At 45.9% G+C, this 17,165-nt stretch overlaps 9 protein-coding genes across 9 annotated transcripts; 6 read left to right on the forward strand and 3 right to left on the reverse strand.

Moving 5' to 3' along the window:
• Nucleotides 1-317: 317 nt before the first annotated feature.
• TGAM01_v208477 (short-chain dehydrogenase) lies at nucleotides 318-1,324 on the forward strand (the record flags this gene model as incomplete). Its single annotated transcript, XM_018806631.1, has 4 exons — nucleotides 318-482; nucleotides 553-751; nucleotides 793-971; nucleotides 1,037-1,324. The coding sequence occupies 4 exons, from the start codon at nucleotides 318-320 to the stop codon at nucleotides 1,322-1,324; spliced, it is 831 nt and encodes a 276-aa protein (XP_018660101.1).
• A 305-nt stretch (nucleotides 1,325-1,629) lies between these two features.
• TGAM01_v208478 (fungal specific transcription factor domain-containing protein) lies at nucleotides 1,630-3,452 on the reverse strand (the record flags this gene model as incomplete). Its single annotated transcript, XM_024550344.1, has 4 exons — nucleotides 1,630-1,681; nucleotides 1,758-2,551; nucleotides 2,604-3,256; nucleotides 3,320-3,452. The coding sequence occupies 4 exons, from the start codon at nucleotides 3,450-3,452 to the stop codon at nucleotides 1,630-1,632; spliced, it is 1,632 nt and encodes a 543-aa protein (XP_024404899.1).
• Nucleotides 3,453-5,652: 2,200 nt separating this feature from the next.
• On the reverse strand, nucleotides 5,653-7,170 carry TGAM01_v208479 (hypothetical protein; the record flags this gene model as incomplete). Its single annotated transcript, XM_024550345.1, has 2 exons — nucleotides 5,653-6,886; nucleotides 6,938-7,170. The coding sequence occupies 2 exons, from the start codon at nucleotides 7,168-7,170 to the stop codon at nucleotides 5,653-5,655; spliced, it is 1,467 nt and encodes a 488-aa protein (XP_024404900.1).
• A 1,183-nt stretch (nucleotides 7,171-8,353) lies between these two features.
• TGAM01_v208480 (hypothetical protein) lies at nucleotides 8,354-9,260 on the forward strand (the record flags this gene model as incomplete). The annotated part of the gene is made up of 3 exons (XM_024550346.1): nucleotides 8,354-8,660; nucleotides 8,733-9,037; nucleotides 9,090-9,260. 3 exons carry the CDS (start codon nucleotides 8,354-8,356, stop codon nucleotides 9,258-9,260), a joined length of 783 nt encoding a protein of 260 aa, XP_024404901.1.
• A 275-nt stretch (nucleotides 9,261-9,535) lies between these two features.
• TGAM01_v208481 (hypothetical protein) lies at nucleotides 9,536-10,645 on the forward strand (the record flags this gene model as incomplete). The annotated part of the gene is made up of 2 exons (XM_018806633.1): nucleotides 9,536-10,265; nucleotides 10,383-10,645. The coding sequence occupies 2 exons, from the start codon at nucleotides 9,536-9,538 to the stop codon at nucleotides 10,643-10,645; spliced, it is 993 nt and encodes a 330-aa protein (XP_018660103.1).
• A 413-nt stretch (nucleotides 10,646-11,058) lies between these two features.
• TGAM01_v208482 (hypothetical protein) lies at nucleotides 11,059-11,685 on the forward strand (the record flags this gene model as incomplete). Its single annotated transcript, XM_018806634.1, has 1 exon — nucleotides 11,059-11,685. One exon carries the CDS (start codon nucleotides 11,059-11,061, stop codon nucleotides 11,683-11,685), a length of 627 nt encoding a protein of 208 aa, XP_018660104.1.
• Nucleotides 11,686-12,044: 359 nt separating this feature from the next.
• On the reverse strand, nucleotides 12,045-12,346 carry TGAM01_v208483 (hypothetical protein; the record flags this gene model as incomplete). The annotated part of the gene is made up of 2 exons (XM_024550347.1): nucleotides 12,045-12,141; nucleotides 12,204-12,346. 2 exons carry the CDS (start codon nucleotides 12,344-12,346, stop codon nucleotides 12,045-12,047), a joined length of 240 nt encoding a protein of 79 aa, XP_024404902.1.
• Nucleotides 12,347-12,862: 516 nt separating this feature from the next.
• Nucleotides 12,863-14,690, forward strand: TGAM01_v208484 (major facilitator superfamily transporter; the record flags this gene model as incomplete). Its single annotated transcript, XM_018806635.1, has 2 exons — nucleotides 12,863-13,520; nucleotides 13,600-14,690. The coding sequence occupies 2 exons, from the start codon at nucleotides 12,863-12,865 to the stop codon at nucleotides 14,688-14,690; spliced, it is 1,749 nt and encodes a 582-aa protein (XP_018660105.1).
• Nucleotides 14,691-16,152: 1,462 nt separating this feature from the next.
• On the forward strand, nucleotides 16,153-16,662 carry TGAM01_v208485 (hypothetical protein; the record flags this gene model as incomplete). Its single annotated transcript, XM_018806636.1, has 1 exon — nucleotides 16,153-16,662. One exon carries the CDS (start codon nucleotides 16,153-16,155, stop codon nucleotides 16,660-16,662), a length of 510 nt encoding a protein of 169 aa, XP_018660106.1.
• Nucleotides 16,663-17,165: the final 503 nt, after the last annotated feature.

Raw genomic sequence — 17,165 nt, forward strand, 5'->3', positions numbered from 1 at the left:
GGTTACAAAACTCCGAATTCTCGGACGAAGTAGTCCGATACCACAACTTATCTTTCTCTGATTATGTCCGCTACGACTTTAGCTTAGGAAGCTGGCTTTCGGGGGCCATCTGCCGACTTATTTGTAAATGAATGCCTTTACAGAAATGTCCGTTTAGAATCGTTGAAATATATTTTGTTAATCCATTCATCCCGTAAAATTTCACCGTCCGAGTAATTCTCTGGTAGCTGCAAAAGCAAAGGGTCAGAGTATCTGAGAAGTAAGCGTTGCAAAGCAAATTTCAAAGGGCAACGCAAAAGCATTTTCACTTGATCAAAATGAGTTCATCTGAATCCACTTTTCAGAAAGAGGCATCACATCCAAAGCTGTCGGATAGTGTTATGAAAATGTTCGACATGACTGGTAAAGTCGTCATTGTCACTGGTGGCTCGGGGGGGATTGGATACGAAGCAGCTCGAGCACTTGCAGAAGCCGGCGCCAATGTTGGTTTGCACAGCGTTTTTTTTTTTTTTCATTACTATCACGATTTGTTGGATCTGACTACGTGTCCAGGTTGCTCTTTGGTACAGTCGCGCTACAAATACCGACGATCTTGCGGCCACGATTGAGGCAGATTTTGGTGTCAAAGCCAAGGCTTACAAATGCTCTGTCGAGAATATCGAAGAAGTTCAAGAACAAACTGCCGCTGTTGTGCATGACTTTGGCCGACTTGATGTGATGATTGCAAATGCAGGCATCTCTCGCCCAGCAGGTACGTACACTTCTCACGCATCTCTACGCTTTTCTTAACAGGTCTTTCAGGTGGTATAGACGACCCCATTGAGAACTGGGAAAAGGTGCTTGCTGTAAATTTAGACGGAGCTTACTACTGTGCTAAGTTTGCAGGAGAAATTTTCCGAAGGCAAGGATCCGGCAGCCTCATCTTCACAGCATCTATGTCTGGGCATATAGCAAACGTTCCACAGCGTCAGGTAGGCCCAGCTACTATATCCGCTCCAGTAATTCGTGCTTCAGGAGCTCTAACAAGCGTACTTAGGCCTGTTATAATGCGTCTAAAGCTGCTGTGATCCATCTTGCCAAATGCCTGGCAGTGGAATGGGCAGACTTTGCACGTGTTAATGCAATTTCACCGGGCTATATCAAGACTCCGATATCTGCTGGTGTCCCAAGAGAGTGGAAAGATGAATGGTTAAACCTCACGCCAATGAGACGCGAGGGAGATGCGAAAGAGCTGAAGGGTATATTCCTTTACCTTGCAAGTGATGCTAGCACTTTTACCACTGGAGCAGATATTGTGGTAGATGGAGGATATTGCTGTCGGTAAATGTTTATACAGTGAGATTGGGCTAGAACTCTTTTCATTCTGGGTAAAATTTGCTATAAAGATGTGAGGTCGTGATTGGGTTTCATTTAGTAGATAGACGCTCTGCATATGCATCTGGGCAAGGCTGAGGGCTAGATTGGTTGATGGTAAATGCCAATCATTTATTAAGACAAGGAAGATCCTGACGTCTGTCTGAACATAGTACAATTATCTTTTGCCTGCTGGTGCGGTGAGAACGACAACTCAACTCTAGTCAATCAGCTAGCTTTTGCACAATATCTGTGGCGAAGTTCTAGGCCAAAGTTCTATTCATACGCGGACATTCGATTCATAAAATCCGTGATAGTTGATTCTTGCCTAAAGTTCATGCAAGTTAGGAAAATCTTTTGTCTCGGATGGATTCCGAGTCTGGAAGCTATGCTAAGCGACTTACAATTCGTTAATATGATCAGATGGGGCAAAATCCGATCCAAGTTCTGGCCACATCATCGGATATAGACTGGTCAATTGATCTTGCCATGACTCTTGTGTCGGCCCGTTTATTTCTTCTTCATTTGAGATATATGGCTGGGCCAAAGATGTTACGATACGAAGACAGCGACTCGCTGTAGGATTCAGCCGCATCATGGATTCTAAAATCCTTGTGGATTCATGAACCTGGTCACGCCATGCTCCAGCCAGATCTGATTGCGGATTATTACGCAAACAAACGATGGGAATAAGGACAGCTTGAAACAAAAAGTACAACCCATACCAGGAAACCATCATGGTCTGGGAATTGTTGAACCAGAATCTGGAGATGAGTTCGATCGACTCGCTTGCTGCATCTAGGCAGCGTTGAAACGCGATGTCAATATTGGCTAGGTCTTCTGAGCCATCTTGGTCTTGTACCCACTCCGAACCTGACATGGCTCGTTTGAGAAGAAATGGACGGTACGCCAGTATGCGCAAGTTACGATACCGCCATTGAAGCGTTGCATGGCTGAAGGCATATCTGGGCGGTTGGGTGGCGGACGGCTGAAAGTAATGGGGTAGTGAACCTAGCCACGATTCAATTGATGTATCATCCAGCTCAACCATTTCCTTTGCTGATGGAAAAGAATCTGATATCATTCGCTCGTATATATTGTAAGTAGCCATATGAAAAGAGCATTGAGCTGTCAGGTGTGAGTATAGCGTAGTGGTATCTGCTGGAGGTGGTCTTTGTGTTGTAGCCGTTGTGAGATCCTATATGTTTAGTTAGCTGCGTGCCTTTTCCGGAAGACGTAGCGGCACTCACGGCATCGTGAACATTTATTGGAAGCTCGACGTCGACCCCGCTTTGTGGAAAATCGAACGGCCTGGAGAAAGTTATGATGCTTCCCACATCAAATGCATACAGACACCACCAAACTCTACGCCTCATTTCTATAACCAGTGGTTTGAGTCGCCAGGCCGAGAGTTCCTTATGAAGGCCAATTCCCATAGCGTTACGTCGTGCCAACCCGTAGTAATTATAACTCGAGTTTGGCTTGTTTCCCATTTGTGCATAGTTCGCCATTAGTGTCAAAGCCTGAACTAGAACCAGATTGCCTGTTTCCAATAAGTCGAATGAGAATCTTGCTTTTGCTGCCTCAAACAGTGCCGTGTGGGCATCCGTCCGCTGCGTCGCAGTAGACCATGCTCCTAGAGCAGCCACAACATATAGCAAGACTTGCCAAGCATTTCCGCTGGGCCGCGGTATAATCTCCATGAACTGAGCTCGAAATGTAGCCTCGTGTATTATGGGGTATGAGCGATGGTAGAGTGCAAAGTAATCGTCGATATAGCCGTCCAAAGCAGATAGGGAGGTCATGGCGAATGGAACTGTGGATGCTCTTGGGCTTGATGTCCCAGAACGATGGCCATTGTGGCCTACGGTGATGCGCAATAGTGCAGCTCCCGAAGCAACGCCTTGAATACGTCAGTATCTGTTCGTACTTGGAATAAATCGGGTGCAGGAGAAAAGGGCTATACCAAGGTAACCACTGCCATCTGTGTCGCTGGTCAAACTTGCCATCCCATCAATAAACTTATGTCCGCCGGGCTGGTCATTTCTTTCATCCCATTCAAAATCTCCTGATGCTGGCGGCCTTTCCAATGAAGTCATAATGTTTCTATTAGATTGCGATACTTGATCTGTACACGGTGTATGCGGGTTGGGATGGTTGAGGCTTGCTGAATGCGCGGTGACCGTGCCGTATCTTGTCTCGGGTAGGTCTGCATCTCTGGAGTGCAGTAGGACGAAATCTTCTTGAAGAAGTAAACTTGTCTGAGTGATAACTGCCTCAGTCTCATTGTGTTCCCGATACTCAGTTGATTGAGAGGGAGGTGTAGATGGCGTTACGGCCTCTCTATCGACTGTATTGGCTTTGTAGAGTGGCGTGGAGGATTCATTTATCTCACTACGCTTTTTCTGTGACTGAAGCTCCTTTAGCAAAGCATTTGCCCTGGATAGTTCTTCCTCAACTTGTGTTAGATGCCTATGATCGAATTAGTAAAGTACTCTATTGTAGGTGAAAAGACCGACATAGCACACCTCCTCGTTAATGGCGTCCTACCCGGCCTTTCGTAACTACATATCCTACGGTATTTCTGACACGTAGAACAACGAGGAAGCAACCTATCACACTTCAGATGTGCAACACTAGTCATTAGGCTGCTCAAATGTGCTCGGAATACGAATCTTTACCTTGGATTTCTTTCGGCTGCATTCTTGACAAGCTCTCCGAGCAAGACTTCCGCGTTGCTCGCGCCGGTCTGTCTGGCCCGGCTGCATCTTTAGCAGATTTCACAGGATTTCGTCGCAATTCGATGGCTATGCGCAAAGTTAACAGGCAACGTGGGATATGTTTACAGCTCGGGCGTTATTTCCCGCTCATGGTGCACATTGTTGGCTGGAACGGAATCCGATGTCCGGCCGCCGCTCCACAGCCACAAGCCACTGTGTGCGCTTGCTGCCGTACTGTAAGTCCATGCCTTTTAACATGAAGAGGTTGCAAAGGTCATTCATTAGGTACCGTAGAAAATTAGAGGTATGCTGCTTCCTCACACTGGCTTAGCTAAAATTTGTAAGTTCTGCATTGGAATATATCGATTAATCTGCTATGTGATGATTAAATAATCTGAAACTTTTTCTGGCATGTTGGTTCATCTTAAGCGGTGCGTTTGAAACTTGCCAGTGCCAGAGCGTACGCAAGCTGTATCGCCGCGAGCCAACTTCGAGGCTTCCACAAGTCTAGACCAGCGCCCAGCCGGGCTACCCGCACCATAATCTGCGGCGAAAAATCTGGTGGTAGTTTCTGTGAAATCGCCATTCCCTTGTCCCGATTTTGCTTCGCTTTTTCCCGGTTTGCCGAGCTAAGTAAAGTCACCAGCTCTCTCAAGGTTGGTTCGGTGCAGTAGGCCGGTTGCCCAGGCTGTTGTCGCCATGAATCTTCCAGATGACCCGCGTTAAATGCGTCGAACCCTATTGCTTCCAACAATTCCATCACAACTGTCACAGATTTGCCGTCATCTCCTGAGACCGGGAGTGCTACTCTCTTAGGCGACCCTTTTGGTCTCGCACAAGAAGCAATGTTGAGTGCAATGATATTATTCAAAGCTTTCACAACAGGGAACGAAAGAGCATTCGACATCCACACACTCTCTGTCATACCCTCATCCAACTGTTGAATATTTCCATCACGCGAAGGATAATAATTGCAGGCATCAATTAGGATCATGCCAGGGCGCATATATGATTGTAAAACCGGCTGTAAAGGGAGAATGCCACTCATTGGCACCGCCAAGAGTACAATATCCGCTTCAGATACTGCTCGCTCGATGCCCAGTGCTTTAGCACCTGTTATCTTCTCTACTTCATAGAGACTTTCCGGACCTCTCGAGTTGCTGATGCTGACCGAATAACCGGCATGAACAAGTTGTGTTGCTAAGGCTGTGCCGACCACACCAGCGCCTATGATGGCGATCTGGCGTGGCATAGTGGTTGCTTGGGATTGGGCAGTGGTCACCATGTTTTATCGGAAGAGGTGGAATATGATGAAATGAGGGGCTCCTTTAGTGTATACGGGTTAGATGGTAAATAGAAAATTGAATGGGAAATAAAGGGTTTTGTCGAATATATATATATACCTGGACAAAAAGTCCAGTTGACCCCTTGGCGAAATTTATGTATAACTATAAAGCTACATCATTTTCCTCCGCCAGATTCTCCGCAGCCCCCCCTATGTGATTTGACATATTCTCCGCAAGAGTGTTACTAAAAGCCTTATCTTGGAACTTTTGCAAGGTATCCTTGTCATATATTCCTATAGTTCAATTAAACTTTTGTCGTGTAATATGTCGTCGAGAAAATTTCCCACTTTTATAATCAAGTCTTCCCTTAGCTGATCAGCTTCATTCTCCAAACAAGCCAGTCGGAAATGCCTCTCAATAGCCAACATTTCATGTAATACATGTAAAGCCGAAGTCGCTTCCTCTTTTTGGAATTTGCCGCATGCAGCTGGTTTGTCTTTATTGTCATTGATTTGGCCAGAGAGGACACCTCCATCATTCAATTCGATCCAAGCAAGCCGTCTTTTTGCATCTAGGATAATTTTATCGCGATATATTTCGTCCTCATGCCATAGTATCTCTTTCAGAAGTAGTTCGGTGGCCAGAGATCTGATTTCCCCAACATCAATTCTCAGAAGTTGTGAAGGCTGTGGTCGTCTAGACAGAAATGTGTCCCAAAGCTGGGCATACCCTTCGATGTTTATGTGACTTCGTTTTAAAGTCCAAATTCCTGTGACAAAGATATCTGGAACAAGACACGCCTGGCGCTGTAAACGCACTATGCATGAATCATGAAGCTCCTTTCTATAAAATTCAGAGCTAACATGTCCTGTTAACTGATCTAGTATCTTCGAATTGTATAGTCGAATCAAGTTGAGCTGATATGCATTTTGTCTGAACATCAGATAGGCAAATCTTTTCAGTGGATGCTCAGCTTGAAGTTTTTGCTGAGCAACAGAATACAAATGCCTAACAAAAATACCTAGGAGCTGGTTTTGTCCGGCCATGGTCAACTCGTATATTATATCAACGAGGTTCCATGCAAGATCAATGTAAGAATGTTGAATCGCATCCTCCAGTTGGAGAAATACCTTGCGAATCGCTAAACCAGCAAGAGAACCGTAGTCTAGAGAGAAAAGTTCCATTGCAAGTGTAAATGTCTGGTACATTTCTATGCTTGAAGAACATGTGCTGGTTTTTATTTCGCCCATATCAACGACACCATAGACCCAGCTGGAGATGGTTGTTAAAACTTGCTGAAGTTCTCTTTCCGGTGTGTGAGCATTTGGTCCCAAAACAATTCTCGGACGTGAGATATCTCGCCGTTGAGATTGTTGCATAGTTCCCATGGCATGGATCTTCTGCCGTGAGAGCAAGTATTGACGTCGCACTTGTTCTTTCTGACTCCGAGTTTCCGCGCTGGTCGCTTCGCGCTGGGCTCTCTTTGCAAGCCCCCATTTTCTAAATTGCTTTTTGTACATTTGCCTCCTTCGGGTGGAATTAGTATTATGATTTGAAATAACTCCCTTCTTTACATACGTAGCCTTAAATCCATATGTAAACTCCATATGTGTCATGATTTCGCGTAGTTTAAAGCCCTGTATCTGATACATACTCCAGACATGAGGGTAAATGGTGGCCCATTCCGGTGAAGTCCGCTCTGGTCTCTTATGTTGATCCATACTTTTCATGAAAACTTTTGTAGTAGATGATTGGGTGCTTCGTGGCAACAAATCGCGATAAGGTTGAGGGGTTGGCAGTCCCGAATCCATAGTGACGGAGGAGCCGACGCAGAGATTGGCCAGACAGATAAGGTGCCGAGTATTTCTTAATGTAACAGCTTCTTGATCAAAGAGTCATTGAGAGCCTTAAATCAGTCACGGATATCGTTAGGTACCGCCTGGCAAAGAAGTCAAGTCGATGATGCAGAAAGCGTGCGGAATTGGTTCCCCAATAATACTGCTGATGCGGACCTGGGAGAATTCCCAGAGGTGTTGCTAGTGGAGATTACAACTAGTGCTGGGGTCTGGGATATCGCAGCCAATCGGAACGACAGAAACAGGAACCATGTCTAGTGGGTCGGTCATGTCAGCAAGCGAGGCATACAGTAGTGGAACGGACTTTGACTTTGTACACAAGGTACTCGGCTGTTTAAATGACAATATCTATAAGTTTCAAGAAGACAATACGTTGATGATAATACACAATTTATATTATTGCGGAGATACTAGTCAGTTTTTGGTGATTGAGCCTGAGTTATTATCCAAGTATTTTGTTACATCGATTTATCTATCATGTATATAAAGGTAAGAGAGGTGCCGTCATGCTGCCAGTTTTTTGTTTCCGTTGTAACAGTACGTTGCTCAAGTCAGTTTGTACGCAGAGCGAGGCTATCAAACTTATACAGCTTGTTTGAAACCAACTTGGATCAACTGACTAGTACAAATTACAAATTCGACAGCGACGATGGCTAGTTATCAACTTGGTCGAAAACAACCTAAACTACGACCGTGTTTTATCCACTAACTGTCTGTAAAAGCAAGCTGAAGAGGAGGAGCTATCACTGCAAGTTAATGACAAGCGAAGGGAGTTTCAAGAGTGCTTTGGCTGTGAAGTGCACTTCCAGTTCAGCTAGATCTATGGAAAACTTTACTATTACAGACTTCGTTGGATCTAATCATCGTTGTATGCATGGGATAGGATGTATACACATAATAACTGAAGGTCTCCCAACAAATTATATTAGTGATCTCGTAGCGACACTGCCCCAATGGTCCACCTACTCAGCTGCACTAATCTATACTTGGAAAGCGCCACTCTTGGCAACGTGCTTCAAGTTACGGGTATAGCTGTCATGATGCTAAGTCCGTAGCTGTAATCGCGGAAAATATAAAGCTTGTATACAGTAATAATCCTCTGAGACCAGTCAACTGCAACGTCAACTGAAAACTCCAAATGCATTTCGTTATCGTTGAACGCCCGGATTTGGGCGGCGCAACAGGGTTAGACACCCAAGGCAGGTCGTATGCTGCCAAAGTCACGCATAGTAGATCAAGACGACGGCGAGTGCTTCAGTATCGGCAAGAAAAATTACGGAGACAGGCTAAAGGAGTTCAACCTGTTCAAGGGCTTCGACAAGTTCAACAAAGTGTCGATCAGCCCAGTCCTCACAACATATTATCTTCCGCCCGGAGGGATCCTTTTTCTGCAAGCACATTCGTAGCCCCAATCAACTCCTACGAGGCCGGTCTCTTTGATTACTGTAAGAAACTTACCGGCAATCTTTGTATTTTTGGGTAGACTAAGACAAGTTCTCGCGGCTAATATGCACTAGTTGTCCATGTAGTGGTTCCAGGCGGCAAAAGCCACTGTGAGCATTTTACAGACAATCCCATATACCGAGATGGCATGAGAAGAGAGTTTTTGCCTCTTGTTCTGACCAATATTGGATTACTGAGTGGAGCTTTGCTTGCGACATGTCAAAGTCTTTTTATCCAGTCGCGGAATCCAGTATACGAACAGCTAGCCATTCAGTATAAGGTAGTCTGTCTGGGCCACATGAACCATGCAATACCATGCGAGGCCAACTTCATAGGGGATGCTACCGTGATCCAGGCTCTACTTCTGGCCTCTGATGATGTGAGTTGCAGTCATAATTGATATGCTTAGGCTCCGCTCATTATAGACACAGTACGCTGCTGGCGACAGGACTACTGCACAGCTTCACTATAACGCAGCATTGCAGATAGTGCAGCTTCGGGGAGGGAGTCAAGTTTTAGGCTTGAATGGCTTCCTTTGGAAACTAATCGATATTTTTCCGTGTTGCAAGGATATACAGGAGCGAGCTAGAACTGAGTTATAGTCTCAATCCAGCTAGAGATGTTCCTGGCCCGTGATTGAAAGTGTGAAACATTCACTTTAAGACCTTGGTATCATGAGGTGGAGCATTCTAGAATAGGCAATTTCCTATTTTAGAAAGAATTTACAACCCGAGTTCCAGAGGTGAAACTAAACAGTCCATATAAACATACCTATAGCTATTTAAGTAGTGGTAGTGCTCCTTTCAAAAAGAAATCTCCAACACTAACAAAGCAATTATACAAAATTTGTGTCCCTATAACAACTCCCACTTTAAACATGACTTCTGGTCCAACTCCAGCCTTTCCACCAGGCTCCTGGATTCTTGTTACCGGCGTGACTGGCCATATTGCCTCTCACGTAACCTTACAGCTCCTGCAGCGTGGTTACAAAGTTCGAGGCACCGTCCGGGATCTCATTTCCGCCTCCTGGCTGGTTGATGATCTATTCAAAAGTGCCGCCGTGTCCGGGAACTTTGAACTAACTCTGGTGTCAGATTTCGGCAATCCAGATGCCTTCAAAGACGCCATAAAGGGAGTCTCCGCTATTGCACATATAGCCACTCCGAATAATTTCGACCCGGACCCGTCGAAAGTTATCCCGGTAACGGTTGGAGCTGCAACGTCTATATTGAAAGCTGCTGCTTCTGAGCCTTCCGTCAAGCGGTTTGTTTACACTAGCTCAGTTGCGGCGGCTGCGACGCAGAGGCCCGGCAACCATACACATGTCGGACGAGATACGTGGAACGACTGGGCGATCGAGATTGCCAATGCCCCACCACCTTATGAAGCTTCTCGGGGGCCAGCTGTCTATAGCGCAGCTAAGGCTAAAGCAGAGAAGGCGGTATGGAATTACTTTGAAGAAGAGAAGCCGCCATTTGCTATCAATGTTGTAAGCCCGTTCGCTACGATTGGGCCGGTGTTGCATCCCAGTCAGCCTGGCGCTACGTCTTTGTGGATCAAGGAACTATTAAATGGAGACTTATCATCTACGAATATAGTCCCCAACTGTAAGTTTGATAGTCCTTCTTTCATGTCTAAGGTTATGGAAAGGTATTAATTGTCTATTTGTTACTGGCTAGTCTACACCGTCCATGTACACGATGTGGCTTTGTTGCACATCGCAGCCTTGCTAGATGCGGAGGTTAACGGACGTCGTTTGCAGGCTTGGGCAGAGCCAGCGAACTGGAATGACTTGCTGAGAACTTTGCGGAAGCTCTGTCCCAACAATACCAGTATAGCCTCTGATATCCCAAACGAAACAAATATTGAGTTAACGACAGACACGACCAAATGTATCAACTTGTTGAAGAAATGGGGCGACCAGAACGGATTTAGAACAACTGAGGAGGCTGTAAAAGATACACTGGCTCACTGGAAATTGGTCTGATACCTACAGTTTATAAAGATGCTAGGCGTAATGACATAATTACATCCGAGTGGCTGCGGAGACTAAAGCCTCATGGGTAATTATTGCTCAACTAACATGACACTACTCCGGTGGGATATGTTACAAAAATAGCAATAAAAACGTTCTCAATACAACCTGGGCCTACATTATGATTGTGTAACTGCTTGTATCGGAAAAGTGGCTAACAATCATGTGATAATTTTACAGTTTGATTCGTGAAACATGTATCTCTCAGAATCATACTAGGCTACATGCATCTCTCATTGCCGTCCGATAGACTATAAAATTAGCAACCTATATAATAGATATGCCGCGACATTCACTCCTAGGTCAGTTCAAGTCGATTCGCTTTGCAAAGTCAACTGTCCTTTTAAGCATACCCGATCTGAACCATGGATACTTGCATTCCTGAGACAACTATCGCAGGGTTCACGGTAGTTGACACTCCTATTGTTCAAGCTGCTCAAAAGTATGCTCGCGCACACCTAAACGATATGGGTTTTAATCATGTAATGCGTTCATGGATACTGGGGGTTGTCGTTTACAACAAGCTTCGTGAGAAGGGCGCTGTGTCAGAAATTGATCCGGAGGTTCATGCGCTGAGCGCTATTCTTCATGACCTTGGCTGGGATGCAACAGGTGAACTTATTTCCAAGGACAAAAGGTTCGAAGTTGATGGTGCAGAAGCTGCTTGTGATTGGATCATGGAAGAACAGCAAAGTGGAAGTGCGGAACACTGGGACGATTATAGGCTTCGGCTGGTGTGGGATGCTATTGCTCTGCATACTACTCCCTCGATAGCTCTGTATAAAGAACAGGTGATTAAGATCTGTACTCTTGGGATTTCCGCAGGATTTCGAGGCCCGAGATTCAACAAGGCTGGCACGATTTCTGAGGAAGTATTCGATGCGGTCAATGCACAGTTCCCTCGCCTGGATTTAGCTGACGGAATTCGCGAAATCATATGCGGCTTTTGTCAAACCAAACCGGAAACTACATATGGTGTGTACACTGTTTGATGCATTGACGCATTTCTTGGCTAACACTAGGTATACAGATAACTTTCAGATGGAGTTTGGCAGGAGGTATCTTACAGGTTATGAAACAGAAGGTTCGCTTATGTGTGACATTATCCAGGCAACTGCTAAATGACCAGCATTACAGTAGTAGAGAGCTCGGACTAAATATTATGTCTGCGCAGGTTGGCTGAAGTCTGCAGGGCTCAATTAAATTGATAACTTGATCATCATTATAGTTAGCCAGCTGTGCATCTTCTAATAACCGTCCGACGCCATCGACGGCGTTTCGAATCGGTCGTCAGGTAGCCGTCAGATGGGAGGCATCATCCAAATCCCGTGAGGAATGTCGCGATAAATGTCTATCCTTGTAGATACTCTATACTGCTCCTGGATGATACGCTCATTTCATCCATGCGATCGTGAAAATATGTTTGACGTCGGCGGTGAAAGATTACTCTGGCGCAAGGCATTAGGATATTACAACACAAGTGGCATTATATGTTAACCGGTTCTCGCACTGTCGGAAGCTCAATCTCCGGATAACCAACACAGTGGCCGCCGCCATGAACAAGGATCCCAATAGGACATGGAACGGTGCTGGATATAGCGGGCTGACAGACGATGTTTCAAGATAACATTTTATCGGAAATTGGAATATCATAATCCTTTTCAAAACTGGTTGTCGGTCGGCTGGCTGCAAGCATTTGCTGAGTACTAGATAATTACCTAGCTGGATTTTTGGGATGAGGGACAAGTCGAGGCTACATAGGTGCTCCGAAACCCTGCATATGCCGGAAAATCTAACTGCTGAGGATTCAAGTCACACACCGGATTGAGTCACACACCGGGTCCACTCATGCCTGGTAGACGAATTGGATTGCATTGCCCCTTTAAGAGTCAAACAGCACGACGAGATAATTGAGTTTTCTCGTTAGATGATACAGATTTTGATTGCGATTACTGCATCCTGGTATGACAGAGTAATATTACAATGAGGCATTGCTGACCCGCTCTTATGATCGCGACGCATTGGAAACGCTCACCATAACTGCATTAGCGCGGAAAGTGTATAAGATTCGTGTTGTATATATTCAACAGCCAGCTACCTCCAATCTCGGCCCCAACTGCATCAACACTGTTTCAATTTCTCATACCTTTCGATTTAGCCAAGCTCACGATGGACGAAACCTGCGAGCTGGGCAATCTGCAGGCTCCAGGCCGACTCCTACTCACATCTATCCCTAAGTTGACTGACGAGCAACCCCAAGCCGTTTCGCCGACCAATCGAGTGCAGGACAAGGAGGCTCGGTCAGCAAGCTTCCGGACATGGAGATTCTGGGCGATTATTTCGGCATTGACCATCACTGGCCTTATGTCTGCAATTGAGGGTACCATCATAACGAGCGCGCTACCCACCATCACAAACGCTATGGGCGGCGGTGATTCCTACATTTGGGTTCCCAACGCCTATCTCCTGGCACAGGTAGCCATACTTCCCCTCGCTGGGCAAGCAAGCAATATCTTTGGTCGTCGTAATCTCCTGCTGGGATCCGTTGCCCTTTTCACACTCGGAGGCGGCCTCAGCGGCGGTGCCTCTTCGATGCGAATGCTGATAGCGGCCCGAACAATCCAGGGACTCGGCGGCGGAGGCATCAACCTTTTGATAGAGACAATCGTGACCGACATTGTCCCGCTTCGGGAACGCGGTCAATACATGGCCATTGTGGGCATCGGTGCTGTTGTAGGAGCCACCGTGGGCCCGTTTCTGGGCGGGCTGATCACCGATCATGCTTCCTGGCGGTGGTGTTTCTATATCAACGTGCCCATTGGCGCTGGTAAGACCAACTCTCTTCTTTGTCCCCCGTCAAATCTGACCTACTCCTAGCCAGAGTCTTCTTATTGACCTTTAACTAGTCTCCTTCGTGATCCTGTTTATTTTCCTTCGCGTCAAATATGAGCGCGACCTGAGCTGGTCGGCACGCTTCAGGCGCATTGACATCTCTGGCAACGCCATTTTCGTGGCCGCAATTGCCTCCTCCCTGATTGCGCTCACTTGGGGCGGCACCATCTACCGCTGGAGCACCTATCACATCATTGTGCCCCTTGTGTTGGGTTTTGTGGGCGTATTGCTCTTCATCGCTTTCGAATGGACGCCGCGACTGTGTCCTGAGCCTTCTTTCCCACGAGAGATTGTGTCAAATCGCACTTCGGCAGCCGTTCTCATCTTGACTTTCATCCATGCGATCGTTGCATACTGGGTATACTACTTCCTGCCGATATACTTCCAAGCCGTTAAGGGCTTAACACCTCTACGCTCCGGAGTAAATACGTTACCCAACGTGGCTGGCGGGCTTGTCTTCGCGATTCTGGGAGGCGTCCTCCTCTCCAAGTTTGGCCGCTACAAGCCTATCCACTTGGCTGGATTCGCTATTACCACTGCCTCCTTTGGTTTGCTCAGCATACTTGATGCCAACTCAAGCAACGCCGCGTGGGTATGCATACAGCTTCTAAATGCCCTCGGCAGTGGCGCGCTCGGCGGTGTGCTACTACCTGCGGTTCAAGCGCCTCTGGATGAGAGTTATGTCGCCACAGCTACGGGTGTTTGGAGCTTTTCTCGCTATTTCGGTTGTATATGGGGTGTTACTATCCCGAGTGCTGTGTTCAATAACGAGTGCCGCCGTCTCGCAAGCACCATAAGCAACGCCGAAATCGCCGGTAATCTGTCTGGCGGGGGTGCATATCAGCATGCCACAGGCGCCTTTTTGTCTAGCATTGAGGATCCAGAACTTCGCGCAGAGGTAGTCGGAGTCTTTACCGCAGCGATGCGGGTGGTTTGGCTGGTGGGGATTGCATTTGCTGCATTGGGGTTCCTGGTCACTTTCGTAGCGAAGGAGATTAAACTTCGGGAGGAATTGAACAATAGCTTTGGCGTGGAAGAAAGCAAGCATGTATCAGTTTCCCCAAAGGAAGATACTGAGGCGGTATTATCGTCTCATTCAGTGTAGTATCGATATATGATTTGTAATTGGCTACAATTACGGAGTACATAGAAATGCAAGCTCGGCAGCCTTGCCTACAAAGGTTCCAATTCTTACGTTGAGCATGCTCTGGAGAAGTATAAAGTAATACAATTTTCCATAACGCACGCGTACAACTTTTAAGTTGAAGTCAGCCCCTCTACTCTAAATGAAACTCCAGTCGCGGTGTTGAATGCATTCAATTGTGCGCTGGTATCTCTCGCTCGGCAGAACACCCACTTAAGCCCTCTAGGGATAGTGTGATTCGTCGTCCGCGCCGCTTAGAAGCTACTGTAACATTTATATGCCTCTCAGAGCCATCGTTCCGGAGCAAGGCAGCATCATGAGAAAAGGGGAGTTAGTAAGTTACTTCTCGATTTATAAGACACTACCAACACGTATCATGTATGAACTGGCACAAGTCCAAGACATAAGGCTAGTTGAGTAATCAAGATCGGGAAAAAGGGGAGAAAGAGGGCTGTGTCTTATATGCTATATCGCTATCACTGTTGTTCAACACAAGATTGCCTATACTATCCCATACTACATGTGTACCCGTCTAAGGTGAGCTCCTGGGTGATCTGGCCTTGAGATCAATGCTTCCGGCTTACTCCAAATGTCATTATAGCTTTAAGCAGCGTTCCGTCCAGCACAATTTTAACATAGCCACTCGAGTCTTGGCTTCAGAACAGTGTCTTAGAGTTTGATGCTAACAATCAAATAAGGAGTTACTATTGTAATACAAACAAGCTGCACCACCAGATTTTTCTACTATTTTTTTTTTCCGGAGCTGTTAGCAATAAAAATTACTGCTTTTAAGCCAGCCTACTTTAGTCTCATTCAGCTTCGGCAACATTTCCTTTGCTGCCTCACTCGGAATTGGCGCCGTTATGCTATGGAGCCTGCGAATTGCCTTAAATTGCAAATGTTGGGTATAAGACTTGGCGCTTGATATGGAAAAGTCAAATTAAAACACACCAACGGGTTGCACTAGGTGGCTCAGTATTACCCACTGGCTGTCAGCTATTCTTGATAAGAAATGTTGGTAATTTGGTATCTAAGATTACGTTTTATGAAAAAAATCTGCGTATAACAAATTGAAGCGAATCGGTCAAAATTTAGGAGCAAAAGGGGTTAGAAACGTTCGCATTAAATATCCTTCCATTCCGCAAGATAGATGCCAATATTATCTTCTCGTCCACTAGCACTGGACATCTTTTTCACGCCCTAAATCTTGTCGATTCACCTATTTGCTTATCTCACGTCATTTTTCTCATGCTTAGCTAGAGCTTGAAGAGTCATGCGATGCTTTCCTTTCCACTATATCATATTTATCTATTCTATATGTTTCGCCCAAGGCAGTTTTAAATATGTAGCTCCTTTTGCTGCATTTTTCGGGTCATTCCGAGCTTCCCAAACGTGAATTTCTAAACGACAATTCATCCTAACCATGGATTACACGTCCAGCAGGAATATTGCTTCTCCCGTTAGCAAAATGTCGGAGCAACTAGATATTGCTTTCTCAAACACGATAGGAAGGCTCATCGATAGTGCTGTGCCGATCACCTCGGCTTCTCAATATCGTGTCACTCTCGGCTTTGCTGTTCTATTTCACATTCTATTTTTGACGCGCGCTGCGTCAAGGCTCTCCAATACAGCCAAGCACATTGGTCTGCTTGTCCTTTTATTTCACATTGCCGTCTCAGCGATAGAGTTTCTTCGGTGGAACTATACGCGAGCCATTATTGGAGCCGAGCCAGTTGCGGATACCATGGACATTATGCTCCGCATAGCTCAGGTCGCCAGCATAATGAATATAATAAGGCGATACCAGAAGGGGCATCCAGATATAGTCAGGTCCATCTTCCAAGCTATTACGCCGTACCGTATCCCTTTAACAGCTGCGGCTTACATCCTAAAAAGTCCCGCCTTGCACCGCGCGTCGGTCATGACCAACTGAGGCTTTCTTTATGTTTGAATCGGCATACTTGGCTTCGCCATGTTTGACCCACTCAAAGGCTCAAAGCATCTATATACACCCTAGGAAGCTATTTGGGCTCGACTCTGTCGACATTGGACAACGATGTACCACTAGGATGGGCTATTTTTGGCTATTGCATTTTAATGACATCCAAACTGTCGAGCTGGACAACGCAACAAGTTTTGCCAAGGCAAGGTGGTCTAAATGAAAAAGAAGAAGAAGAACGTTTGGGAGCTGTTGAAATGGAACTCTAACAATAAGACTTTAGTAGCTCTGGAATGCCGAAGAAAATGAGTGCGATGAGATTTCAGCTAGTGCGGTTCCTGCTCTGGATTGGGCTTGCCAATCTGAAGACTGTCAAAGCCTATGATGACGGATCTGTGTTGAACGGCAAAGCTAGAGAGAAAGAACATACGAATTGAGCTCTATTTGAGCATGAATATAGAATCTAGAAGAATGAATGGAGGTCATGGCTATTTTGT

This window comes from Trichoderma gamsii (assembly GCF_001481775.2).
Source record: "Trichoderma gamsii strain T6085 chromosome Unknown Scaffold_36.2, whole genome shotgun sequence".
NCBI classification, from domain to species: domain Eukaryota; kingdom Fungi; phylum Ascomycota; class Sordariomycetes; order Hypocreales; family Hypocreaceae; genus Trichoderma; species Trichoderma gamsii.